We start from the raw sequence: 22,389 nt of genomic DNA, 5'->3' as shown, positions 1-22,389 counted from the left end.
GAAACACTGTTATTGTCAGTAAACAATGCAAATTTCTTTTGTTTGTTTTGAATCTTTCTCTTTTTCCATATTTTCATACAAGTCTGGACAGTCTTTGATGAAGTAATAGACTGAATCACCAACCTGGCATCAAAGAAGATGTCCTTCATGTCCCATCAGATTCTGTACTCACTGGTTGTCATACAGTTCACTTCGTAATCAGCCACCATGACTGTTTCTGGCATTTGATATTATTAAATAGTTATTGCCTCCTCTGCCAAAGAAATTCTATCCATGTCTGTCTCCTTTAAGGAAACATTATCATCTGATGACAACATTGCTTGCTTTCTTTCCCAAAAAGTACTTTAATAGCATGACTGTATGAACAGTGTTATATGATTTTCATAGTTGATACCCATGAAAACAACCTCTTCCTATGTTGTGTTGCATATATGTTTGTTCAGAAATTTGAAAGGAAGATTTGATTTTAGAAGGTTGATGTTAAGTTTTCAGTGAAATATTCATTTAATTCAGTGAAACATAAGTTGATAGGTTGATCTCTCAATCTATTGTAACTGTCAAATTCATATGCTTCTGAGTGTTCATTTTCTTGCAAATATGATCCATGAAAACTTTCTCTGTTTTAACCCCTTCCTTTTTGTTCAACATTCCAAGTTCAAGTTCATTGAAACTTTATCATTCATTGAAATAATACCTTCAGTCTCTGGTAATGATAATGCTATGTCTGTCCCTTTGCCACTTTGCCATCTTCAGCCCACTGCCCATGTGGTTTAGAGGGGCAGGCAGCATTCTGTATGTACCCAACATCATCTTTTTTATTTGTTTACTCATGCTGTCTGTGATATCTAGGGAACAGAGCTACAGATAACTTTTTGGGTCATTGAGTTATGTACTCACTGTGCTCATTTCAATTGGGTATCCTAATTTTCTTTGAGTAACCAAATAAATTGTACTCACATCACTCAAACTCAATTGGGTATTTTGACATTTTCCATTAAATTTGAAAATATTGTGAAGTTTAAAAGTTAATGTTTGTTATTTATATTTGATCTGTAATGTGAGAAATGATAAGAAAGACTGCAAGTTGTCAAGTTCATGTCCTGAAATAGAACCTCTCAGTATACTTCAGTTATTTTATCTATTCACCGGTACGCAAGCTAAGATTTGACATTTTTGTGTGTACGCATGTAAGATCACATTTATTGAGTATTTACAACAATTCGAGCATACTTGTTCACAATAGACTGAATAGAAATTGAGTTTTCACATAAATATTTGCGTAATTTACGCAGATAAGCAGCTTATCTCTACCTCTGGACACACATATAGTCTCACATGTCACGTATACATTCAGTTCCTCCCATTGTGATTCCAGTAGTTGCATATTTGTGGTATTTCAACACTAGTTTAGGTAAGTGAAATATTTGAGGTTGGGGAAGAACTCTCTAGGGATGTTTCTTCCTTTGGAAGGTTCAGCCAAGGATATTTTGTTCCTTGAGAAAAACTGTCCATGTCCGAACCTTCTACAGGCAGAACTGGTTAGGTGGAAGGTTTAGCCAGTTAGCTGTATTTCACAAAGGACAGGCAGTCCACCACAGTCACCACATGAAACAAGGGCATTGCATTGCCTCTATAGTTACAAACTTAGACTCCATGATTATGATAGATGGACAGCATGGGGCATACTGCAAGACTGCACTTTTGTATGCCAACCATTTTATTGTTACAAGATCAGAGTTGGGCTCTCAACAAGTGCTGGCTTTCATATACTGCACAGGTCCCAGAGGATGACCAGTATGGATACATCATGGGAGCTGGAGATTTTCAAGTTAAGATAATTCACAGTCTTGACGCGTCCCTCTCTTCAGACTATTGATAACATTGCTTGCAGAATTAGTAGAAAAGTTATTTTATCTCATGCCTGGTTTCAAGCCAAAGATGGAAGAAGCAGAAGTAACATCATTGAAGAATGTGGACATGGTGCAACTGAGTATTGGATTTGTCAGTCACATGACTATCCTTTACAAGAGTCCCCAGTCCAACAATTGCAAAGGCAACATCTACATTACCAAGGCTCTGTTAGATCAGACAAGGGTATTAGTGATGATGCAACCATCACAGCACCATGCTTGTTTAAGAAATAGTTTGTTAAAGTCCTGGACGATGTGAGTCAAGGTACCACAGGCAGATTCAACCATTTGACTGTTAGTTTTGCTGCCTGGCATATGATTCCAAGAGACCATGCGAGTCTTCCTGGGACCATGGCTTTCAGGATCCTCCCAAATAGGTTTGTACCCTCTGGAAAATAATCCTCTCCAGCCAAAAAGGACTCGTCTTCACTTCCCTGCATACTTAAAGACACAATAGAGAGCAGTTGTCCCGTTGAGCAAAAGTGATAGGGCAGAGTAAGTGGAGGAGGTAAACCTGCAAGAATTGACTTAGGGTTGCTGGACAGTCATCATGGACTATCTCTAGAAGAAATCAGTTGACCTGATTGTCAACCTATCACCCACACCAGGGAGAATGGGAGGACAACTGATGTACGCCAAAAATTTTGAAGCTCATCATACCCAATCACTGGGTTTTAAGTTTTAGAGGAAGGTTACAAGCTTCACTTATCAGCAGCTTCCCCTAGTGATTGAGACTCCATTGAAAGAAACACCTGTGTTCCAAACCTTTAAATCCCTGTGGCTGTCAGTTGGCTTTGTGCACCAGTCAGTTCCAAAATGTGATGATGTTGCAGTTTTAAAAAAATGTACACATTGTGCAACAACTGTTAACAAAATTGTATAACATTCATGATCACCCTGAGTTGGTCAGGGTCTTTCCAACAGTATCTTTTTTTCCACAAATAAATATACATTGATGCAAAATTATCATGTCTTCCCAAAGAAGGTTGGATTGTGGTGCTGTGATGATTGCAGTATTAGAATAATACCTCAAAAGTGAGTTTGATATACAATAAGCAGAGTGATACATACAAATTTGACAATTTTCTACAGTCTGGCAGGAAATTCTAATGATTTTTTACTTGTCCTGACTCATGATCTTTTGCTTATCTCCCTTTCCCTTTCGAATGGTAGTGGAACACTTGAATCCCTTGAAGTTCCCGAAGCAGACGTATAAATACACTCACCAACGAGTTACTTCCCTTTGCCCTTTCCTGCGCGCAAACCAGTCAGGTGACCTGCCTTACTTGTCACTCTCTCCCTTTTCGCCCAAGCAGATGGTTGGGGGAGCACTGGAGTCCCGTATACAGCATCATATCCTTTTTATTTAGGTCCTACTCTTCAAAATTACGCTGTATATGGATTTGGCTATAACTACTATGTAGTATTTGTAAAAAATTTGTAAAAATTATTGACTTTGAGTCGTGTTTTAATCGTCATGTAACTCTGTTTACATTTCATGAAATCCTGCAGTGTTTGCAGGCACAGGTTATCCGTGGCTGATCCTCACCCCCAATGTCCTTCGTGCATAAATCCATGTTCCTCCAGCTTGCGCTGTACTTATTGTATTGATTTATCAAATCTTCAATTTAATCAATATCTGTCTTATATTTATAGACGTGCCATGGATCTGGTGAGAAAGTCATCTCAAGTCACGATTGATAAAACTGCAGATCAGCCTTCAAACCGTATGTTGCTTGCTACTGCCGATGTTCATAATACTGGTGCTATGTGTAGTACGTTACAGGGTCAGTCTGCTGGTAAGGGGGCCAGGAAGAGATCGTCTACATCTCAGTCGACTCCGTCTCAGACTAAGAAAAAGACGTCATCCTCTTCTACAACGCAGAAGAAGTCAGCTGTTACCAGATCGGAGGGCAAATCTACGCAAATCCTTCAACGAATAGATTGTACCTCCTCACGAACGAGACGTTTTTGACGAACCCCCATTACTTCTACCTGAAGTATCTATGAGATCAGCGACTCAGTCGACCTCTACTACTACGAGATTGTCACCTACTATAGTTTGGCATGAAATGCATGTGGACCTGTTTTTTTGTAAATATCTCTTCATCCAATGACCCAATCGATCTCAAACTGTGCAAGTGGATGTTTTGTCAGACAACCTAATCTCATTGTAAATCACCGATTTTATGCATTTGTATTAAAGAATCTGTCTATGTAACTGTCAACAAAAAAAACAGCAGAACCCAGACTGCTTGCAGAGGGAGGGAGCCAATGACCTGTAACAGCGGCAGTGTTGGGTCATAAAGGTCAACGTTCGTCAATGTAGGTCAGCTATGCACGTGACAGGTATGAAGAGGTGTCACAGGTCGTGAATAGGGTAAGGTGGGTGCCAACTGTGAACCATCATACGGAGTTTGTTGCTCGGAGTTGTTCAACATTAACCACAAAACCCATTAGTGAGAATTATTCTGTAGGTGAAAATCTTTAAATTTGTACTGTTAATGTCATATTTTGTTTATGCAGTACCTAAGTGGAAATGCATTTAAAGAACACAGAAAGTATAATATGGAACAGGTTTTTATGGATAACAACTTCTTTATTTCGTGAGTGCGACGTTTCGATACAGATTCTTGTACCGTTGTCAAGCAAGAGTGATACATGAAGTGGAGGAGCTGCATATATATACTGTAAAAGTTCGATTGGGTTGAGATCACAGTGGTACGGTGGTAATCTCAAGACCTTATGGCCATGTTGGCTTAGCATGTTGTCAATGTTATATGTGGGTGGAGGTTTGTTAGGTTTAATCAAAGAGTACAACTGTGGTTTAGTGGCCTTAATTGAAAATTGTATATTGTTATTTGTTAGCCATTGCTGCATATCTGACTTCTTTGTATTGGAAGTTGGGCACCTATTGTTTGGATCTCGAACACTGTAATAGGGAGCATTGTCCATGACAACAAGACTTTTGTAAGGCAGAGCTGGCAACAATTGTTCCTCAACATACTGTGTGAAAACCGTTGAGTTCATTTCTGTATGATAGTCCCTACCATCTGTGCTCTTTGACCGAAATACCAGATCACACCCAGTTAGGAATCCACGGTGGGAACCAGCATGAAGAACGATTAAACGTTCACCTTTGCCTGTTGGTATTTTCCTACCATCACTGGGATCAGTGGGTAGCCACTGTCTGGCAGCAGTATGGTTTGCATTGACCCAGGTCTCATCCAGATATATTGGTTCGAACCCATCCTCTCTTGCCTGCTTAATTTCTCTCAAATAGTTATTATTTTCACAATATCAGATCTCTCACACATTACAAGTTTCTGGTTTGCTACCTTCTTGTACTTGTATCCAAATTTGAGCAGTAGTTTGCTTAGCATAAACCTAGAAACATTAATGTTGTGATCCTCTGCAAGGATGTGTTTTAACTTTCTTGTGGACAGCTGTTCATTTCTAGCAAATAGCCGGCGAATGACATCTCTGATGACCCTGATGTCAAAAGAATCTAACTTTGGATGCCTGCCTTTTTGTACAAGGTTTTGTTTATTGGTTGTTTGTTTATTTTTCACAATTTTTAGCACGATGTTCTTTTTCATGCCAAGAGCAAAAGTTGTACGTTTCATGTAATCCGACACCTTATAAATCGGTTTGCTACGTTTGCTCTCTTTTAAAAAATTTTTTAACACATTTCTAATTAAACATGTAGCATCATCTGAATAAGCTTTCATGATGACAGCTAGAAGTAGTCAATGTGAATGACCCAAATGGTCTATCACTGTGCAGTGCACAGGTAACTATCATGAACTGCACGTGCATTGACCTTTATGACCCAACACTGCCGCTGTTACAGGTCATTGGCTCCCTCCCTCTGCAAGCATTCTGCGTTCTGCTGTTTATTTTGTTGACAGTTACATAGACAGATTCTTTAATACAAATGCATAAAATTGGTGATTTACAATGTGATTAGGTTGTCTGACAAAACATCCACTTGCACAGTTTGAGATCGATTGGGTCATTGGATGAAGAGATATTTACAAAAAAACAGGTCCACATGCATTTCATGCCAAACTTTACAGTCACAGCAGGACAGCTGTTTGACATACTACCTCTTACTTCTCGGGAGTGAAGTTGAGGCACATAACTCATCAGCGTTCGCGAACGCTTCATCTACACCACAGCAGCTTCAACCTATGCAGAACTTCAACCCTGGTGAATTTATGACTCAATTCACCAACCAGATGATGGCCATGATGGAACGTAGATTCCAGGAGGAATCGAAGGCTAGGAAAAGCCTCTCATCTACCGACACCGTGCGCAAACCTACGGACCTGTGCGAACCCATGGGCCTGCGCGAATCTACTCCTCTTGGAACTACACCTCAAGGCTACATTGGCGAACGTACACCTTTGCAAAGGTCTCCACAGTCGGACGACTCTGTCATCTTGGAGGATGGAAGAGATGTCGTACCTACTCTCAAATCTACTTCTGCGAACCCTTTACGTTTGAGAACATCGAAGGATCCAGCTCCTACACCTAGCCGCTCTAGGTCGAGATCTCATATCTTGCACAGACGTTCGCGAAGTTACTTACCCCAAGCCAGAGGTTCGCGAAGAGATGTATCCACAGATAGAGCTTCGCGGAGAGAACACTCTCAAGATAGACGTTCGCATAGGGAGGAATCTTCAGATAGAGGTTCGCGAAACGAGGATGAAGGTTCAAGAAGGGAAACAGGTTCGCAGATGGATGAATTGTTGAGACCTAGCTCTAATAATCAGGAGACTTCGGACTTGCAAACGGACTTCGTCTCAGAAGTTACAGCATGGATTGCTAACGGGTTGAACTTGGATAAAGATGAAGTCTACACTTATACGATGCTCAACGATGACTTCGCCTCCGTCACAATCCCTCCAATTGAACCTATATCCAATGTACCCTCCAACCTACGCACAGCTTTCGCGAAAGCTTCCAAGTTTCAGAGTCAGCACCTACCATCATTTAATATGAAGAGATTCCCCCTACATCATATGGATCCATTCACTAAGGCGCCTGATTGGGATGATAACATCAAACTTGTGAATGACTCCCGGAATAAGATGTATAAAGTGGAAGACAAAAAGCTATCTCAACTTTATACTGCTACAAGGAGATCCTTCTTCAGGTTGGCCAGGTCCAGAGCCATCAATGAAGCATTGATAAATAAATCCAGAATTCAACTTTGGAAGAGGATAAGATGATATACTCAACCCTCATTATACAAAAGAAGGATCAATACTTTTTGTCGGACCATATCACATCTATATCTGCGGGACTCACCTTACTACGCAGACAGGGGCTGCTGGCTTCCTGCTCTTGGAATGATAGATTCACCCAACCGCTACTAAGAGCTCCATGGGAGGCGCCTACTATATTTGGAGGACTAATAGATGATGCAGCTAAGGAAGCTACGCATGATACCAGAGAAGTTATGATGATTAAAACCATAGATACTCTGGCCAACGTCATCCGTCATACGTTTCAAAAGTATAACAACAAGTCCAAATATTCCGGGAATACAGAAGGCAAAGGACAAGAAGTACTCTAGCTTCAGAGGCGGCAAAGGATCTTTTCGTTGCCCATCCAGAACTTACAGAGGAAACTCAGGGAGAGGCCGCGGCCCCAGAGGTTCCAGAGGCACTAGACGTTGATATCAAGGTTCGGAACGACTGGAGTCTTCCACCCCCAGTCGTTCCTGTAAAACTATCGACAGTGGGTGGACCTCTACAAGGGTACTGGAAGAATTGGGGAATACTAGAGGACAACTACGTCTGTCAAGTACTAAGAGAAGGATACAAAATACAACTAAGAGCCACACCTCCACTAACCCTCAGCCCGATGGTCTTCAACTATGCAGAGGAACAGGCAGACAAATTACAAGAAGCCATCAACGCACTACTGATGAAAGATGCTGTAGAGATAATAGATCAGAATCATCTCACTCCCCGGCTTCTATTCCCCAATTTTTCTAGTACCCAAGAAGAACTCCAAGGAGAAGTTCAGACTGATTTACAACATGCGCAAATTCAACAAAGACTACTTACTAAAACCAGAGAGGTTCAGAATGATCCACCTACTTCAACTCAAACTACTCATCCGTCCAGCAGATTACATGGCCAGCATAGACTTGCAGAATGTGTACCTTCACATCCCGATACATCAGGAATCAAGAAAGTATCTACGATTCCTATTCAGAGGGCAGCACTTCCAATGGAACGTCCTACCGTTTGGAATATCTTCGGCTATTCACACGAATCACCCAGCCTATAGTCGCATACCTACATCATCGAGGTCTACGCAGTGCCTTCTACTTGGACGACGGAATTCAGGTTCACCAAGATGCCAGTCTACTCAAACTACAACTGAACTTCACAATCAAGTTGCTCACTCAACTAGGATGGTTGGTGAACCTTATGGAGTCAGAGTTGGAACCAAAACAAGATCTACAATTTCTGAGGATAAGGTTTATCACAACACAGAATCGTATTGCCGTCCCAGAGGATCGTTGGGGCAAGATACAAGCCATGATTCCGCCAGCAGTCGTCTCTCCGTTAACACTACGATCATGGCAAGTTCTACTCGGTCTGCTAACCTCGGCGCAAGACTTGACTCGCACAGGAAGGTTACAACTAAGACCGCTGCAACGGTTCCTGATAAAACATCTAGACAGCGTCGACCCTATCTTGCTGCTGGAAAACCTCAAGAGGTATCTACTGTGGTGGAAACACAGGTCGAACGTTTGCGAAGGGACCTATTTACAAGAGCCGGCCTTCGACACACATCTCTACGCAGACGCAGGGATGGGGTGCGCATCTCAACGATCAAGTGGTGTCAGGAAAGTGGTCCAAAATAGAACAGCAGCTTCACATCAATCTGCTAGAGATGAAAGCAGTGATCAACGCCTTACAACTATGGTCGAGCTTGCTGAACAACAAAATGCTGATGATCCACACGGACAACTCTACAGTGGCATTCTCCATAAACCGGCAAGGATCCACAAGGTCTCCAAGCCTATTGCAGCTCACATTCCAGTTGTTCCAGATCACACAGGAAGCAAACATCTGGATAAAGGCGTGTCACATACCCGGAGCCAAGAACGTACTGGCAGACACTCTCTCAAGACCAATACACCCGTCACCTACGGAATGGATGCTCCATCCAGAAGCGTTTCGGAACATAAGGGGAATAGGATCCCCTTGCATAGACCTGTTTGCCACGAGGTTCAACAAACAACTACAGATGTTTGTCTCGCCAGTTCCAGATCCTCAAGCTTGGGCAACAGATGCACTGAGCATGTCGTGGGAAGGATAAAACGCCTACGCTTTTCCACCCCCGATACTACTACCAAAAGTACTGTTCAAGATCAAACAGACTCAGATGCTACAACTGACTTTGGTCGCGCCCTACTGGCCAGCGAGAGCATGGTTCCCTGACCTAATAGAAGATCTCGGAAACCCAGTAATCAAATTACCAGATTGGTCGAACCTACTAATACATCCGCACACCAAGCAAGTCCACGGAAACCCGACAGTATTCCAGTTACACGTGTGGACCGTATCAAAATATGTTTGAAGAAAAGAGGATACTCCGCCAGGGCAGCCAAAGCAGTAACGCTAGCGTTACGCAGATCGACTCGTAACCTATATGACGACAAATGGCTAAAGTTTGAGACTTATGCAAGGCGGAAAGGCTTCACTGCGATGATAGCCACTCATCCTCAAGTTGGCGGAATATCTGTGTCATCTTAGACAGACCAGACATCTGAAGGGTTCGACATTATCTACTTACCTCGCTGCTATCAGTACAGTGATTACCATGAAAACAGGCATCAAGTTGACGAAAGTACCAGAATTACTTGCTCTGCTGAGATCTTTTAAGCTGTAGGACCAGCAAAAGAAATTCAGAGCTCCAGCCTGGGATCTAAATGTAATTCTATGTCGTCTTACCAGTGATGTCTACGAACCACTAGACCAGATTACACTCAAGCTGCTAACACAGCAGACTCTGTTCCTGCTTGCTTTAGCCACGGCAGCTCGAATATCGGAGATACATGCGCTGGACTTTGGTCGAACCAGATTCGACAGAGGGCAACATCTCGGACTTAGATGGGACTTTATTGCCAACAACCAGCTACCCGGTCAACCAGATAGACAGTTCCATGTACCAGCGCTGTCTACAATCCTTGGTCCACAGGATATAGAGGACTTATCCTTGAGTCCGGTCAGAGCCCTGAAGATATATCTTCAAAAAACTGAGACAAGGAGACAAAAATTCAAGCGCCTGCCATCCCATTATCAACAGAGACTTCAACAGAAGTCTCAAGAACGACCATATCGTTCTGGATGAGAGCCGTAATATTGAGAGCCTATAAAGCAGCAGGACTAGAACCTCCTAGAGCTTCCAACCCACACGAAATCAGAGCACTGGCGTCAACACTAGCTCTGCATGGAAATTGCTCTATACCAACAATTATGGAGGGCTGCTTTTGGAAGTCAGACACAGTGTTTGCCAACCACTACCTCCGAGACATAGCCACTGAAGACGTCTCAGGCATTCACCAATTTGGGCTTCTTGTTGTAGCACAGCAACTAACGGTTCCTCAAAGGCGCTGAGTTGGAAAATCTCACCCTTTATCACGTTGACTTGTTGATAACTTTTACTAAGGAAAAGAACTAGTTTGAAAGTCCATGCGCACAGTCTAGCACAGGCTAGCATGAGTGATTAAAGATCCTGTGCGGGTAAAGATCTTACCTGTACGTGAAGGGGTCGCAACTGATTTATGATAAAGATCTTATCATAATCTATGGGATATCTAGTAATAGGAAGATACTAGTTTTTCTATAGCCACATGAATCAACATGATTCAACTTGTCTGAGATTGAAGTAAGACAAGAAAGTGGTCCCCCCGAGTTATAACGGAAGTTGGAAGAATAGGATCACGGAAATGCCGTTTTGCAGTTCCCATGGGGGGGATACAGGACATATCTAAGGACAGCTGTTGAATCCACAAAGTGGCTTGACCCACCACCAATCTGTTGGATTCTATAAGCAAAAGATCATGAGTCAGGATAAGTAAAAATATGTAATATTTTAAGTAAAATTGATATTTTTATACTTATCCTGACTCATGACGAGAAGCCCTCCCAACCTCCCCGTTGAAGACACTTGAGATTTCACAGCAGATCTAAGTGCATGGGCAGAAAATCAGGAGAGAGTGACAAGTAAGGCAGGTCACCTGACTGGTTTGCGCGGGAAAGGGCAAAGGGAGGTAACTTCGTGGGTGAGTGTATTTATACGTCTGCTTCGGGAACTTCAAGGGATTCAAGTGTTCCACTACCATTCGAAAGGGAGATAAGCAAAAGATCATGAGTCAGGATAAGTATAAAAATATCAATTTTACTTAAAAAATTACATTACAATCTATGTTGAAAGAAGTTTGTGTATCTAATTTTGGCATACGTGGCATTATGGTTTTGTAATAGTACATGTGCAGCTTTTCAGGGACTATCCAAATGAATTACAGTCAGGCCGCGGTAATCTGAACACTTCCGTTTTTCATCAAAAGCGTTCGGATAGTGAAGCGTACAGACTACTGAAACAAACCATTATGTACACCACTACAGTAGAGTTACTTCCCTTTGACATACCGAGACAAGAACATATACATGTACATGTATCAAATGACTTTATTACAGTTTGTATACATAACAACTTGGCTATTATTATAACAATCAATCAATCAATGCATACAATAATGTCTGGATACACTATTCGTGTAACAATTAAAACTGTTTAACCGATGAAGATCAGTGCTAATCAGTGGTGCTCACGAGGTAAGGGGATTATCCGAACCTTCTTGATGTACCGCCGGATTAATGAAGCAAAACCAAGTGTAATTAGTTAATGTGTTACCGCTAATTAATGTCCGGATCCAGAGAGTGAAGCACCAGATTAATGAATCAACAGTTTATGAGTTTACATAGTAAACAAGATTGGTTACAGCTAGCTACCGTTCGGAAGGCTCGGGATTCGGATTATCTGGGTCTGGACTAACGCGGCCTGACTGTATACTCCTTTTGCATTGTATATGTTGTGCAGAAAATATGAATGGGTACTTATTAAATATAAACTTGTGTGTTTCAGCCGGGCAATCCAGAAGAATCAGGACTTGTTACCAGAAACACCACTGGTGAATATCTTCTATGATGACTTCTGGGGGACACCCCTCACACATAGTGGCTCACACAAGTCCTACCGACCACTCTGTGTCCTGTCGTTCAGATTCAACTATGCCTTTGGGAAACTGAATCCCTGGGGCTACCACTTGGGTAATGTTCTGCTGCATGCAGTGGTCACAGCAGTGTTCACCTGTCTAGCACAAAAGGTGCTGAAGCGTACATTTGCCACCTATGTAGCAGGACTGTTATTTGCAGCACACCCCATACACACAGAAGCTGTTGCTGGCATTGTTGGTCGGGCTGACATTGGTGCCTGTCTCTTCTTTCTTCTTACATTCCTGAGTTACATGAAGTATGTGGAGTACCGGACTTCCGCCCAACTAGCTTCCCATCGTTGGATGTATGTGGTTAGTGTTTGTGTATTCGCTGTGGCAAGTCTATTGACAAAAGAACAAGCCATTGCTGTTCTTGGTGTCTGTGCAACATATGATGTTTTTGTCTTTCATCGGGTGAAACTTCAGGAAATACTGCAGCTACAAATCTTCACCATGGTGAGTACAGCTGTACTAGAATTTGAATGTTTTGGAAAGATAATGTACCAATATGCTCACATGCTACTAGAATAACACACGTTTATATTTCCTTAAATGAACACAATTGTATAACTGAAAATGCTAGTTGTGGCTCTGGTGTCCATTTCTGGTGAATGTCTTAACATTATCAAGACCAGAGGGTCTAGTAACTTATGCTAATTACAGATTTGTTTTAGTTTACTTTGACTTGTAAATTTGTGCACTTAAAACTTAGCAGATTTTCATTCTTTTGTTGCTCATTGTTTTTTCACGTGTTATCATAATTTATATCACATTTTCACGATCACTCATATTATTATTCATGTATGTGTAACATATAGCACCAATTTTTAAAACTTATCCTATCTCACGATATGCACTTCTCTCTCTTACTTTGACCATGGAGTGGAAATGTGCTGTAAGCAGGGTTGAACAAAGTTTTCTGGCCTCTCTAGATCACTCCCCACCACTCCCAGTCCCATTCCTGGACACCTCAGCAGTCCCTGGAAAGCATGCAGGGCCCTCACCTCTCTTGTCATCTCTTTCTTGTTGCACTAGGGTGCAGCTGTGCTGTAACTGTGGCTAATAAACTGACTCGTATAGCCTTTAATGTCTTGGGAAAGAAGATTCTATGTCAAGGGATAGTAGTTCGCGTGGGTTGCAAGCAGACCTCCTCCATCTCAAATCTACATGCATCCTGTTTAGAATGCTTTGGTCCTTTGCGTTTGGAGAATTGAAGAGCAAGATCAGGTGCAGCCTATGTGCCATGTTAGGCGACAACATGCTATAGTAGATCAGGCTCTACTTTAGATGGAGCAGAGATCGAAGGTACAGTAGAACACGGATATAGCGTACAAACGGATATAGCGAACAAATTTAAAAGTCCCGTCAACAGTCCTTTATAATATCATTAAAATTATACGCGAATAACGAACTCGTGAGTAGCGAATTAACGGCTTTAGCGAACTGATTTACTACCCCCAAGCCCAACTAACGACGTGATTAGCGAACTCACTCAGTGTCAGCTCAGTGTCAGCTCAGCCACTTAGCGGTATACATCAACCTTGTTGGCGGCGAATCAACATTGTTCGATGGTCATTAACGTGTTTAACAAAACAAACATGTCGTCTTAAAAGCTTGACTGGTATACCGGTCTTTGTTCACTCTCGTCACTATGGCAGGCAAACGTAAAGCCATCACTTTTGACACCAAGCTTCAGATAATTCAGGCTGTAGATTCAGGTGTAAAATCTAAACCAACATCGCTTTCGACTTTGGCATTCCAAAATCCACTCTCAGTTCCATTATTAAGAATCGCGAATCGATTCTTGCAAAATCTGTGTCAACTGATTTTGGCCCCGCCGGTGTCTCTACATCTCTACAATCCAAGATGGCGGTCAAATGTGAATAACGAACATCGGATATAGCGAACTAAATTTCGTGGTCCCTTGGAGTTTGTTATATCCGTGTTCTACTGTAGTATGATTTGAGATTATTTTTCCTCCTGTGGACGCCTCCAGTGAGTCACCAATCACTGCACCACTGCACACTGTAGGAGTGGTGAAAAGCAGGAAATATTTCAAAGCATGGAAGTGAATGATTTATCACATGAGGGGTGAGCAGGTTTTATTTTTTAGGTGTAGGAAAATTGTCAATATCTATATTTGTATAGGTCACATTGTCCCCAAAATTCATGCTGTAAAATAGAAGACACATGTGCGTAATCATACCAAATACCTTTCCATTCCGTCATTATACAAGCCCATGAGCCTGCAGAACACTGTCGAGCTTTGGCTACGTTTCCGTAAAGATGCATAAACATCTCAAAGTTTAAGGCATAATTGCTGTATACTGTAAACCTGAAATATTCTGCGTCAGTATATTTTGGAAATTTTGTGTTTCTCTTCCCCACGCAAAAAATTCTCGGCGTAGTAATATTAAAAAAGGTATATTTACATAAAAAATATCTTAGACATCTTATTCATGAAAATAAACAGACAAATTCCACACACAATAATAACAAAATAGATGTATATTACGTGCGTACAACTTCTGCTAACCTCGTTCGTGAGGGTACGTTTTTCGCTCCAACCGCGATAGCCAATTTCCCATCATATTATCAACAATCACGAACTGATTACCATCTCGTTTTCCATGGACTGCTAGTTTACAGTAGCATCTGTAAAAAATGTGTGTGCATTTAAATGTCATGCTTATTTCACCTCATCCATGCGCGTACAACTTCTGCTTACCACGTTCATGAGTTTCCGTATAACCTTAGTGTTGATTATATATATTTTACATTTATAAAGCAAAACCTGTAATTAAAATTACACAATGCTAGGATATATTTCTTTGGGTTAAATAATAGTTTCATTTATTATATTTTACTGATCACTGTGTCAGAATTCATCTGTTATATTATTGTGCATGTTTTAACTAGATCGCCGGGAAATGTGTGCACAGCTGATTGCTATTTCCGGCTCTATATACGAGACAAATACACACTGTAATCTTAATTCCTGCAAATAATACAGTGCTCAGCAAAAACAATTTAGAACTGAGTTGATACTGTTGAGATCAAAGGGATTAATAAGAAACCTGTCATCCTGTATCCCTGAAACCTGTATACCTTTGATGTACGAAGCAATGTAGTTTTAGCTAACAATGTTGTTTTGGCAAAGCCTACTACTCTCGCAAAAATAATACATCACAGAACAGGCTTGGGGTATGCTGACGCAAAATTTTCAAGGCACAGAATATTTCCGGTTTACAGTATATGAAAAACAAAATATACCAAGATTAAGAGTAATTATCAAACTATCTTTGTGCCAAATTTGAATGCTTAGTATTATACCGTTTTCGAGCTTTCATCCTCGAAAAGATAGACACCATCAAATTGTTAGTGAACAATTTAAGAACATCATGGTGAACAATTTCATGTCGAACTCTAATTTACACAATGAACACTTTACGGTGGTTATTCAATAAAGTTTGGTGTGCTGTACTGCCACAAAGTGTATTCACAGAGAAACCATATAGAGACATCCGCATTTCAATCACGTAAAGCTGAATCAACTTGATAATTCTTTTTCACCATTTTTCGTATTACATAGTACTTATATTTCTTTCGTACGGATTCTCTCTGACACCTTTAATAACTAGAGATAGTAGAAGTGAGTGGCATCACCTTGGACAGTATACAAATATACTATTTCTTTTGATTCGACGATCCCTCATGCATTGGTGATCTCTCCGTTTTTCCCCAGATATCAGACTTCGACTCATTCGGTGATCCCACCTACTTCTGCGAACACTCCGTACGCGTATCAGTCACCTTTGATTGTTAGTGTTCGGATTTCGGTGTACCATCACCCAGATTCCAGACCCATGATTGATGAACGTGTTAAGATAATATTCTGTCAATCCAGTGACGTGATAAGTCGGTCCCATGAGATAACGTGATGCACATGCAGACATCAGGGCTTGCTCCGACAGCGTCAGGTACAGACACACATCTCTGTGGCTCACGTAAATGATGTTATATGCGAGAATATTTACTTCCTCTTCAGATTCTGAGGGGTTTTGATGATATTGTTTGATACTGTTATGTCCTGTGGGAGCGTAATCTTGTTGATTTATTGAGTTTTTCCTGTGGGACCGAGTCACTAACTATTTTGTGGAGTTCAACATAGCGGACACTGCTGAGCAGTCCACCTTGCATGCTCAATAATTTCCAGGGTATACATTACGATGACTCTCCACTATACCCTGGATGCATCTACCGCTCGGCCCGATGGATTTTTATCCAATCAGGTGTCTACGCTGGGAAGTTGAGCGTACCAATCACAACTCACTTTCATACAGAAATGAACTCGATTTTCACACAGTATGTTGAGGAACAATTGTTGCCAGCTCTGCCTTACAAAAGTCTTGTTGTCATGGACAATGCTCCCTATCACAGTGTTTGAGATCCAAACAATAGGTGCCCAACTTCCAATACAAAGAAGTCAGATATGCAGCAATGGCTAACAAATAACGATATACAATTTTCAATTAAGGCCACTAAACCACAGTTATACTCTTTGATTAAACCTAACAAACCTCCACCCACATATAACATTGACAACATGCTAAGCCAACACGGCCATAAGGTCTTGAGTTTACCACCGTACCACTATGATCTCAACCCAATCGAACTTATCTGGGGAGACCTTAAAAGTACAGTGGCCCGGAAAAATCAATCATTCAAGTTGAATGATGTCAAGCACATTGTCAACACGGCTGTATGTGACATTGACATTGCACGCTGGCATGCATGTGTTGAACATGTCAAGAAGGTGGAGAAAGAGTACTGGCTCAAAGATGGCTTGAAGGAGCAAACACTTAATCCAGTTGTCATTCGTCTGGACACTGATGACTCCTCTCTGGAAGAATGGAGTGAACTTGATGAAGTTTAATTCTGTTATTATATTTAGGGCTCCTTTGCCTTTAGGCAGGAGACCTATTGTAATCGTTCGTGTTTTTTATTATTATTAGGGCTCCTTTGCCTTTAGGCAGGAGACCTATTGTAATCGTTAATGTTTTTATTATTATTTCTTATTCCGCCGTATTTTGTACCAGCCCTACAAAAAGCACCGCTGGACAGAATCGCTTGAAAAAAAATTACCATTGTACCGACAGTGCTGAAGTCGTTTGTGCAAAAATCTCAAGGCTCTAGGCCCAATAGCAAAGGAGAGATAATTCAAAATTAATTCAAAATTTTCAATTTCCAAAGCAATAATCTCCGAAACTACAAGTCCGATAACTACCAAATTTCTGGAGCAGGTCTGGAATCCGATTACCTTCAATTTCAACTGCAGGATCCAAGGGGCTACGAGGCACCGTTTGGCCGCCATATTGGATTTAAGGAAATTTCACGTTTTTGACGGGTAGGCATTTCTGCAATCCATAACTCTGAATGTATGATGTCTAGAACTCTGCAAATTTGCACATATAGTGTATATACCTCAAATATGAATATCCTAAAGCTATGTTGCGATATCTTGAATAGTTACGGACATCTATATTTTTACTTTTGTTGTTTATGTTTTACTAAAATGTATTTTTAAAGAATCTCAGCATCATTACTATTTCATTTAAACCGCTAGAATTTGGCAACATGCAGTAACCTGATGTGCTGAACATTTTTTGTTCTTTGGTGCATGTCAAAATGAGAACCGTTTGGCGGCCATTTTGGATTTCGACAGATTCTGGTGACACTGGTCTAGAAACAGCGTAACTGCTCCGGTTCTGCACAAAAAGGCACGAAAATTGCTATTATGCACAAACGTGCAATGCTTAACATTTTGTGTTCTTAGATGCTTATACAAAAATATGACGCTTGGTGGCCATATTAGATTGAAAATTGCACAGATGGATTTAAAAAAAAATCACAGCGTCATTATTATTTCAACTACGCAGCTAGTATCTGGCAGCACGCAGTAAGTAACTTGATGTGCTGAACATTTTTTGTTCTTTAGTGCATGTCAAAATGTGAATCGGTTGGCGGCCATATTGGATTTCGGCACATTCTGATAACACTACTTTATATACAGCGTAGCTGCTCAGCGTATGCACAAAAAGACGTGAAAATCAGTACAATGCATCACCATGATAGGCTTGAGATTTTGTGTTCTTACATGTATATCAAAATATGCGTCTTTTGGCGGCCATATTGGATTGAAAACTGCACAAATGCAATATTGACCCCAAAACGGCATAAAAGAACATATATCTCCACTACTATTAATCCAATCACTTCCATATTTGGTATGTGGCTTGGTCATGAGATGCCGATCATTTTTGGCTGGTAGTCCCAGAGCGATATCTCTAGCCGTTTGGCCGCCATCTTGGATTGAAGTTTTCCATTTTTCAGGTTGCCATAGCAACAAAAATTGAAATTCAAATGACTTCATTTTTACGGCATCATTAAACACAGTCAATGGAATGTTGTGTGCAAAATCTGAACTCTGTACGTTTCACAGTTCCGGAGATAATAACTATACAGTATTTTGACGGACAGACATGCTGACAGACGGCGGACATATTTGTCACTAAACCTGACCAGCGCATATGATACATCGGGTCTGGGCAAAGCAGAAACATTACTTCCTTTCACCTTAGAGGCAATAACAACCTCGTTTTAGCTTGCAAAAAAGTTGTTTTTTTCTTGTGACGGACCTGTCAAATGACCTTGACCCCGTGACCTTGGTGACCTTGACCATTAGAAAGGATTTTTGACATACTATCAAGTTCCGGGGTCAAAACCCCGAAAAACTCAAAAATAACGATTTTGTAATTAGGGCTCCTTTGCCTTTAGGCAGGAGACCTATTGTAATCGTTAATGTTTTTATTATTTCTTATTCCGCCGTATTTTGTACCAGCGCTACAAAGAGCACCGCTGGACACATTCGCTTGAGAAAAATCACCCAGATGCCCACCGAGGTGTAGATATTCCCCATAAAAATCTCAAGGCTTTGGGCCCAAGAGCAAAGGAGAGATAATTCAAAATTAATTCAAAACTTTCAATTTCCAAAGCAATAATCTCCGAAACTATAAGTCCAATGGCTACCAAATTTCTGGTGCAGCTCTGTAATCCGATTACCTTCAATTTCAACTGCAGGATCCATGGGGCTAGGAGGCACCGTTTGGCCGCCATATTGGATTTAAGGAAATTTCACGTTTTTGACGGGTAGGCATTTCCGCAACCCATAACTCTGAATGTATGATGTCTAGAACTCTGCAAATTTGCACATATAGTGTATATACCTCAAATATGAATATCCTAAAGCTATGTTGCGATATCTTGAATAGTTACGGACATCTAGATTTTTACTTTCGTTGTTTATGTTTTACTAAAATGTATCTTTAAAGAACCTCAGCATCATTACTAATTCAACTAAACCGCTAGAATTTTTGCAACATGCAGTAACTTGATGTGCTGAACATTTTTTTGTTCTTTGGTGCATGTCAAAATAGGAACCGTTTGGCGGCCATATTGGATTTCGACAGATTCTGGTGACACTGGTCTAGAAACAGCGTAACTGCTCCGGTTCTGCACAAAAAGGCACGAAAATTGCTATTATGCACAAACGTGCAATGCTTAACATTTTGTGTTCTTAGATGCTTATACAAAAATACGACGCTTGGTGGCCATATTAGATTGAAAATTGCACAGATGGATTTAAAAAAAAATCACAGCGTCATTATTATTTCAACTACGCAGCTAGTATCTGGCAGCACGCAGTAACTTGATGTGCTGAACATTTTTTTGTTCTTTAGTGCATGTCAAAATGTGAATCGGTTGGCGGCCATATTGGATTTCGGCACATTCTGATAACACTACTTTATATACAGCGTAGCTGCTCAGCGTATGCACAAAAAGACGTGAAAATCGGTACAATGCATCACCATGATAGGCTTGAGATTTTGTGTTCTTACATGTATATCAAAATATGCGTCTTTTGGCGGCCATATTGGATTGAAAACTGCACAAATGCAATATTGACCCCAAAACGGCATAAAAGAACATATATCTCCACTACTATTAATCCAATCACTTCCATATTTGGTATGTGGCTTGGTCATGAGATGCCGATCATTTTTGGCTGGTAGTCCCAGAGCGATATCTCTAGCCGTTTGGCCGCCATCTTGGATTGAAGTTTTCCATTTTTTCAGGTTGCCATAGCAACAAAAGTTGAAATTCAAATGACTTGATTTTTACGGCATCATTAAACACAGTCAATGGAATGTTGTGTGCAAAATCTGAACTCTGTACGTTTCACAGTTCCCGAGATAATAACTATACAGTATTTTGACGGACAGACATGCGGACAGACGGCGGACATATTTGTCACTAAACCTGACCAGCGCATATGATACATCGGGTCTGGGCAAAGCAGAAACATTACTTCCTTTCACCTTAGAGGCAATAACAACCTCGTTTTAGCTTGCAAAAAACTTGTTTTTGTCTTGTGACGGACCTGTCAAATGACCTTGACCCCGTGACCTTGGTGACCTTGACCATTAGAAAGGATTTTTGACATACTATCAAGTTCCGGGGTCAAAACCCCGAAAAACTCAAAAATAACGATTTTGTAATTAGGGCTCCTTTGCCTTTAGGCAGGAGACCTATTGTAATCGTTAATGTTTTTATTATTATTTATTCCGCCGTATTTTGTACCAGCGCTACAAAGAGCACCGCTGGACACATTCGCTTGAGAAAAATCACCCAGATGCCCACCGAGGTGCTGAAGTCGGTTTGTAAAAATCTCAAGGCTTTAGGCCCAAGAGCAAAGGAGAGATAATTCAAAATTAATTCAAAACTTTCAATTTCCAAAGCAATAATCTCCGAAACTATAAGTCCAATGGCTACCAAATTTCTGGTGCAGCTCTGTAATCCGATTACCTTCAATTTCAACTGCAGGATCCATGGGGCTAGGAGGCACCGTTTGGCCGCCATATTGGATTTAAGGAAATTTCACGTTTTTGACGGGTAGGCATTTCCGCAACCCATAACTCTGAATGTATGATGTCTAGAACTCTGCAAATTTGCACATATAGTGTATATACCTCAAATATGAATATCCTAAAGCTATGTTGCGATATCTTGAATAGTTACGGACATCTATATTTTTACTTTTGTTGTTTATGTTTTACTAAAATGTATCTTTAAAGAATCTCAGCATCATTACTAATTCAACTAAACCGCTAGAATTTTTGCAACATGCAGTAACTTGATGTGCTGAACATTTTTGTTCTTTGGTGCATGTCAAAATGAGAACCGTTTGGCGGCCATTTTGGATTTCGACAGATTCTGGTGACACTGGTCTAGAAACAGCGTAACTGCTCCGGTTCTGCACAAAAAGGCACGAAAATTGCTATTATGCACAAACGTGCAATGCTTAACATTTTGTGTTCTTAGATGCTTATACAAAAATACGACGCTTGGTGGCCATATTAGATTGAAAATTGCACAGATGGATTTAAAAAAAAATCACAGCGTCATTATTATTTCAACTACGCAGCTAGTATCTGGCAGCACGCAGTAACTTGATGTGCTGAACATTTTTTGTTCTTTAGTGCATGTCAAAATGTGAATCGGTTGGCGGCCATATTGGATTTCGGCACATTCTGATAACACTACTTTATATACAGCGTAGCTGCTCAGCGTATGCACAAAAAGACGTGAAAATCGGTACAATGCATCACCATGATAGGCTTGAGATTTTGTGTTCTTACATGTATATCAAAATATGCGTCTTTTGGCGGCCATATTGGATTGAAAACTGCACAAATGCAATATTGACCCCAAAACGGCATAAAAGAACATATATCTCCACTACTATTAATCCAATCACTTCCATATTTGGTATGTGGCTTGGTCATGAGATGCCGATCATTTTGGCTGGTAGTCCCAGAGCGATATCTCTAGCCGTTTGGCCGCCATCTTGGATTGAAGTTTTCCATTTTCAGGTTGCCATAGCAACAAAAATTGAAATTCAAATGACTTCATTTTACGGCATCATTAAACACAGTCAATGGAATGTTGTGTGCAAAATCTGAACTCTGTACGTTTCACAGTTCGGAGATAATAACTATACAGTATTTTGACGGACAGACATGCGGACAGACGGCGGACATATTTGTCACT

At 40.8% G+C, this 22,389-nt stretch overlaps 1 protein-coding gene across 1 annotated transcript in view; it reads left to right on the top strand.

Moving 5' to 3' along the window:
* Window positions 1–22,389, top strand: part of LOC124285107 (protein O-mannosyl-transferase TMTC2-like) — a 412,056-nt gene that overhangs the window by 57,991 nt on the left and 331,676 nt on the right. Inside the window, 1 exon segment of the mRNA XM_046721262.1 lies at window positions 12,090–12,675. Coding sequence (XP_046577218.1) covers window positions 12,090–12,675 — 586 coding nt within the window.

This window comes from Haliotis rubra, unplaced genomic scaffold, assembly GCF_003918875.1.
Source record: "Haliotis rubra isolate DU_JTF1 unplaced genomic scaffold, ASM391887v1 Scf352, whole genome shotgun sequence".
Lineage (NCBI taxonomy): Eukaryota > Metazoa > Mollusca > Gastropoda > Lepetellida > Haliotidae > Haliotis > Haliotis rubra.
Note: the sequence above shows the minus strand (reverse complement) of the source record. Positions and strands in the feature narration are given on the sequence as shown.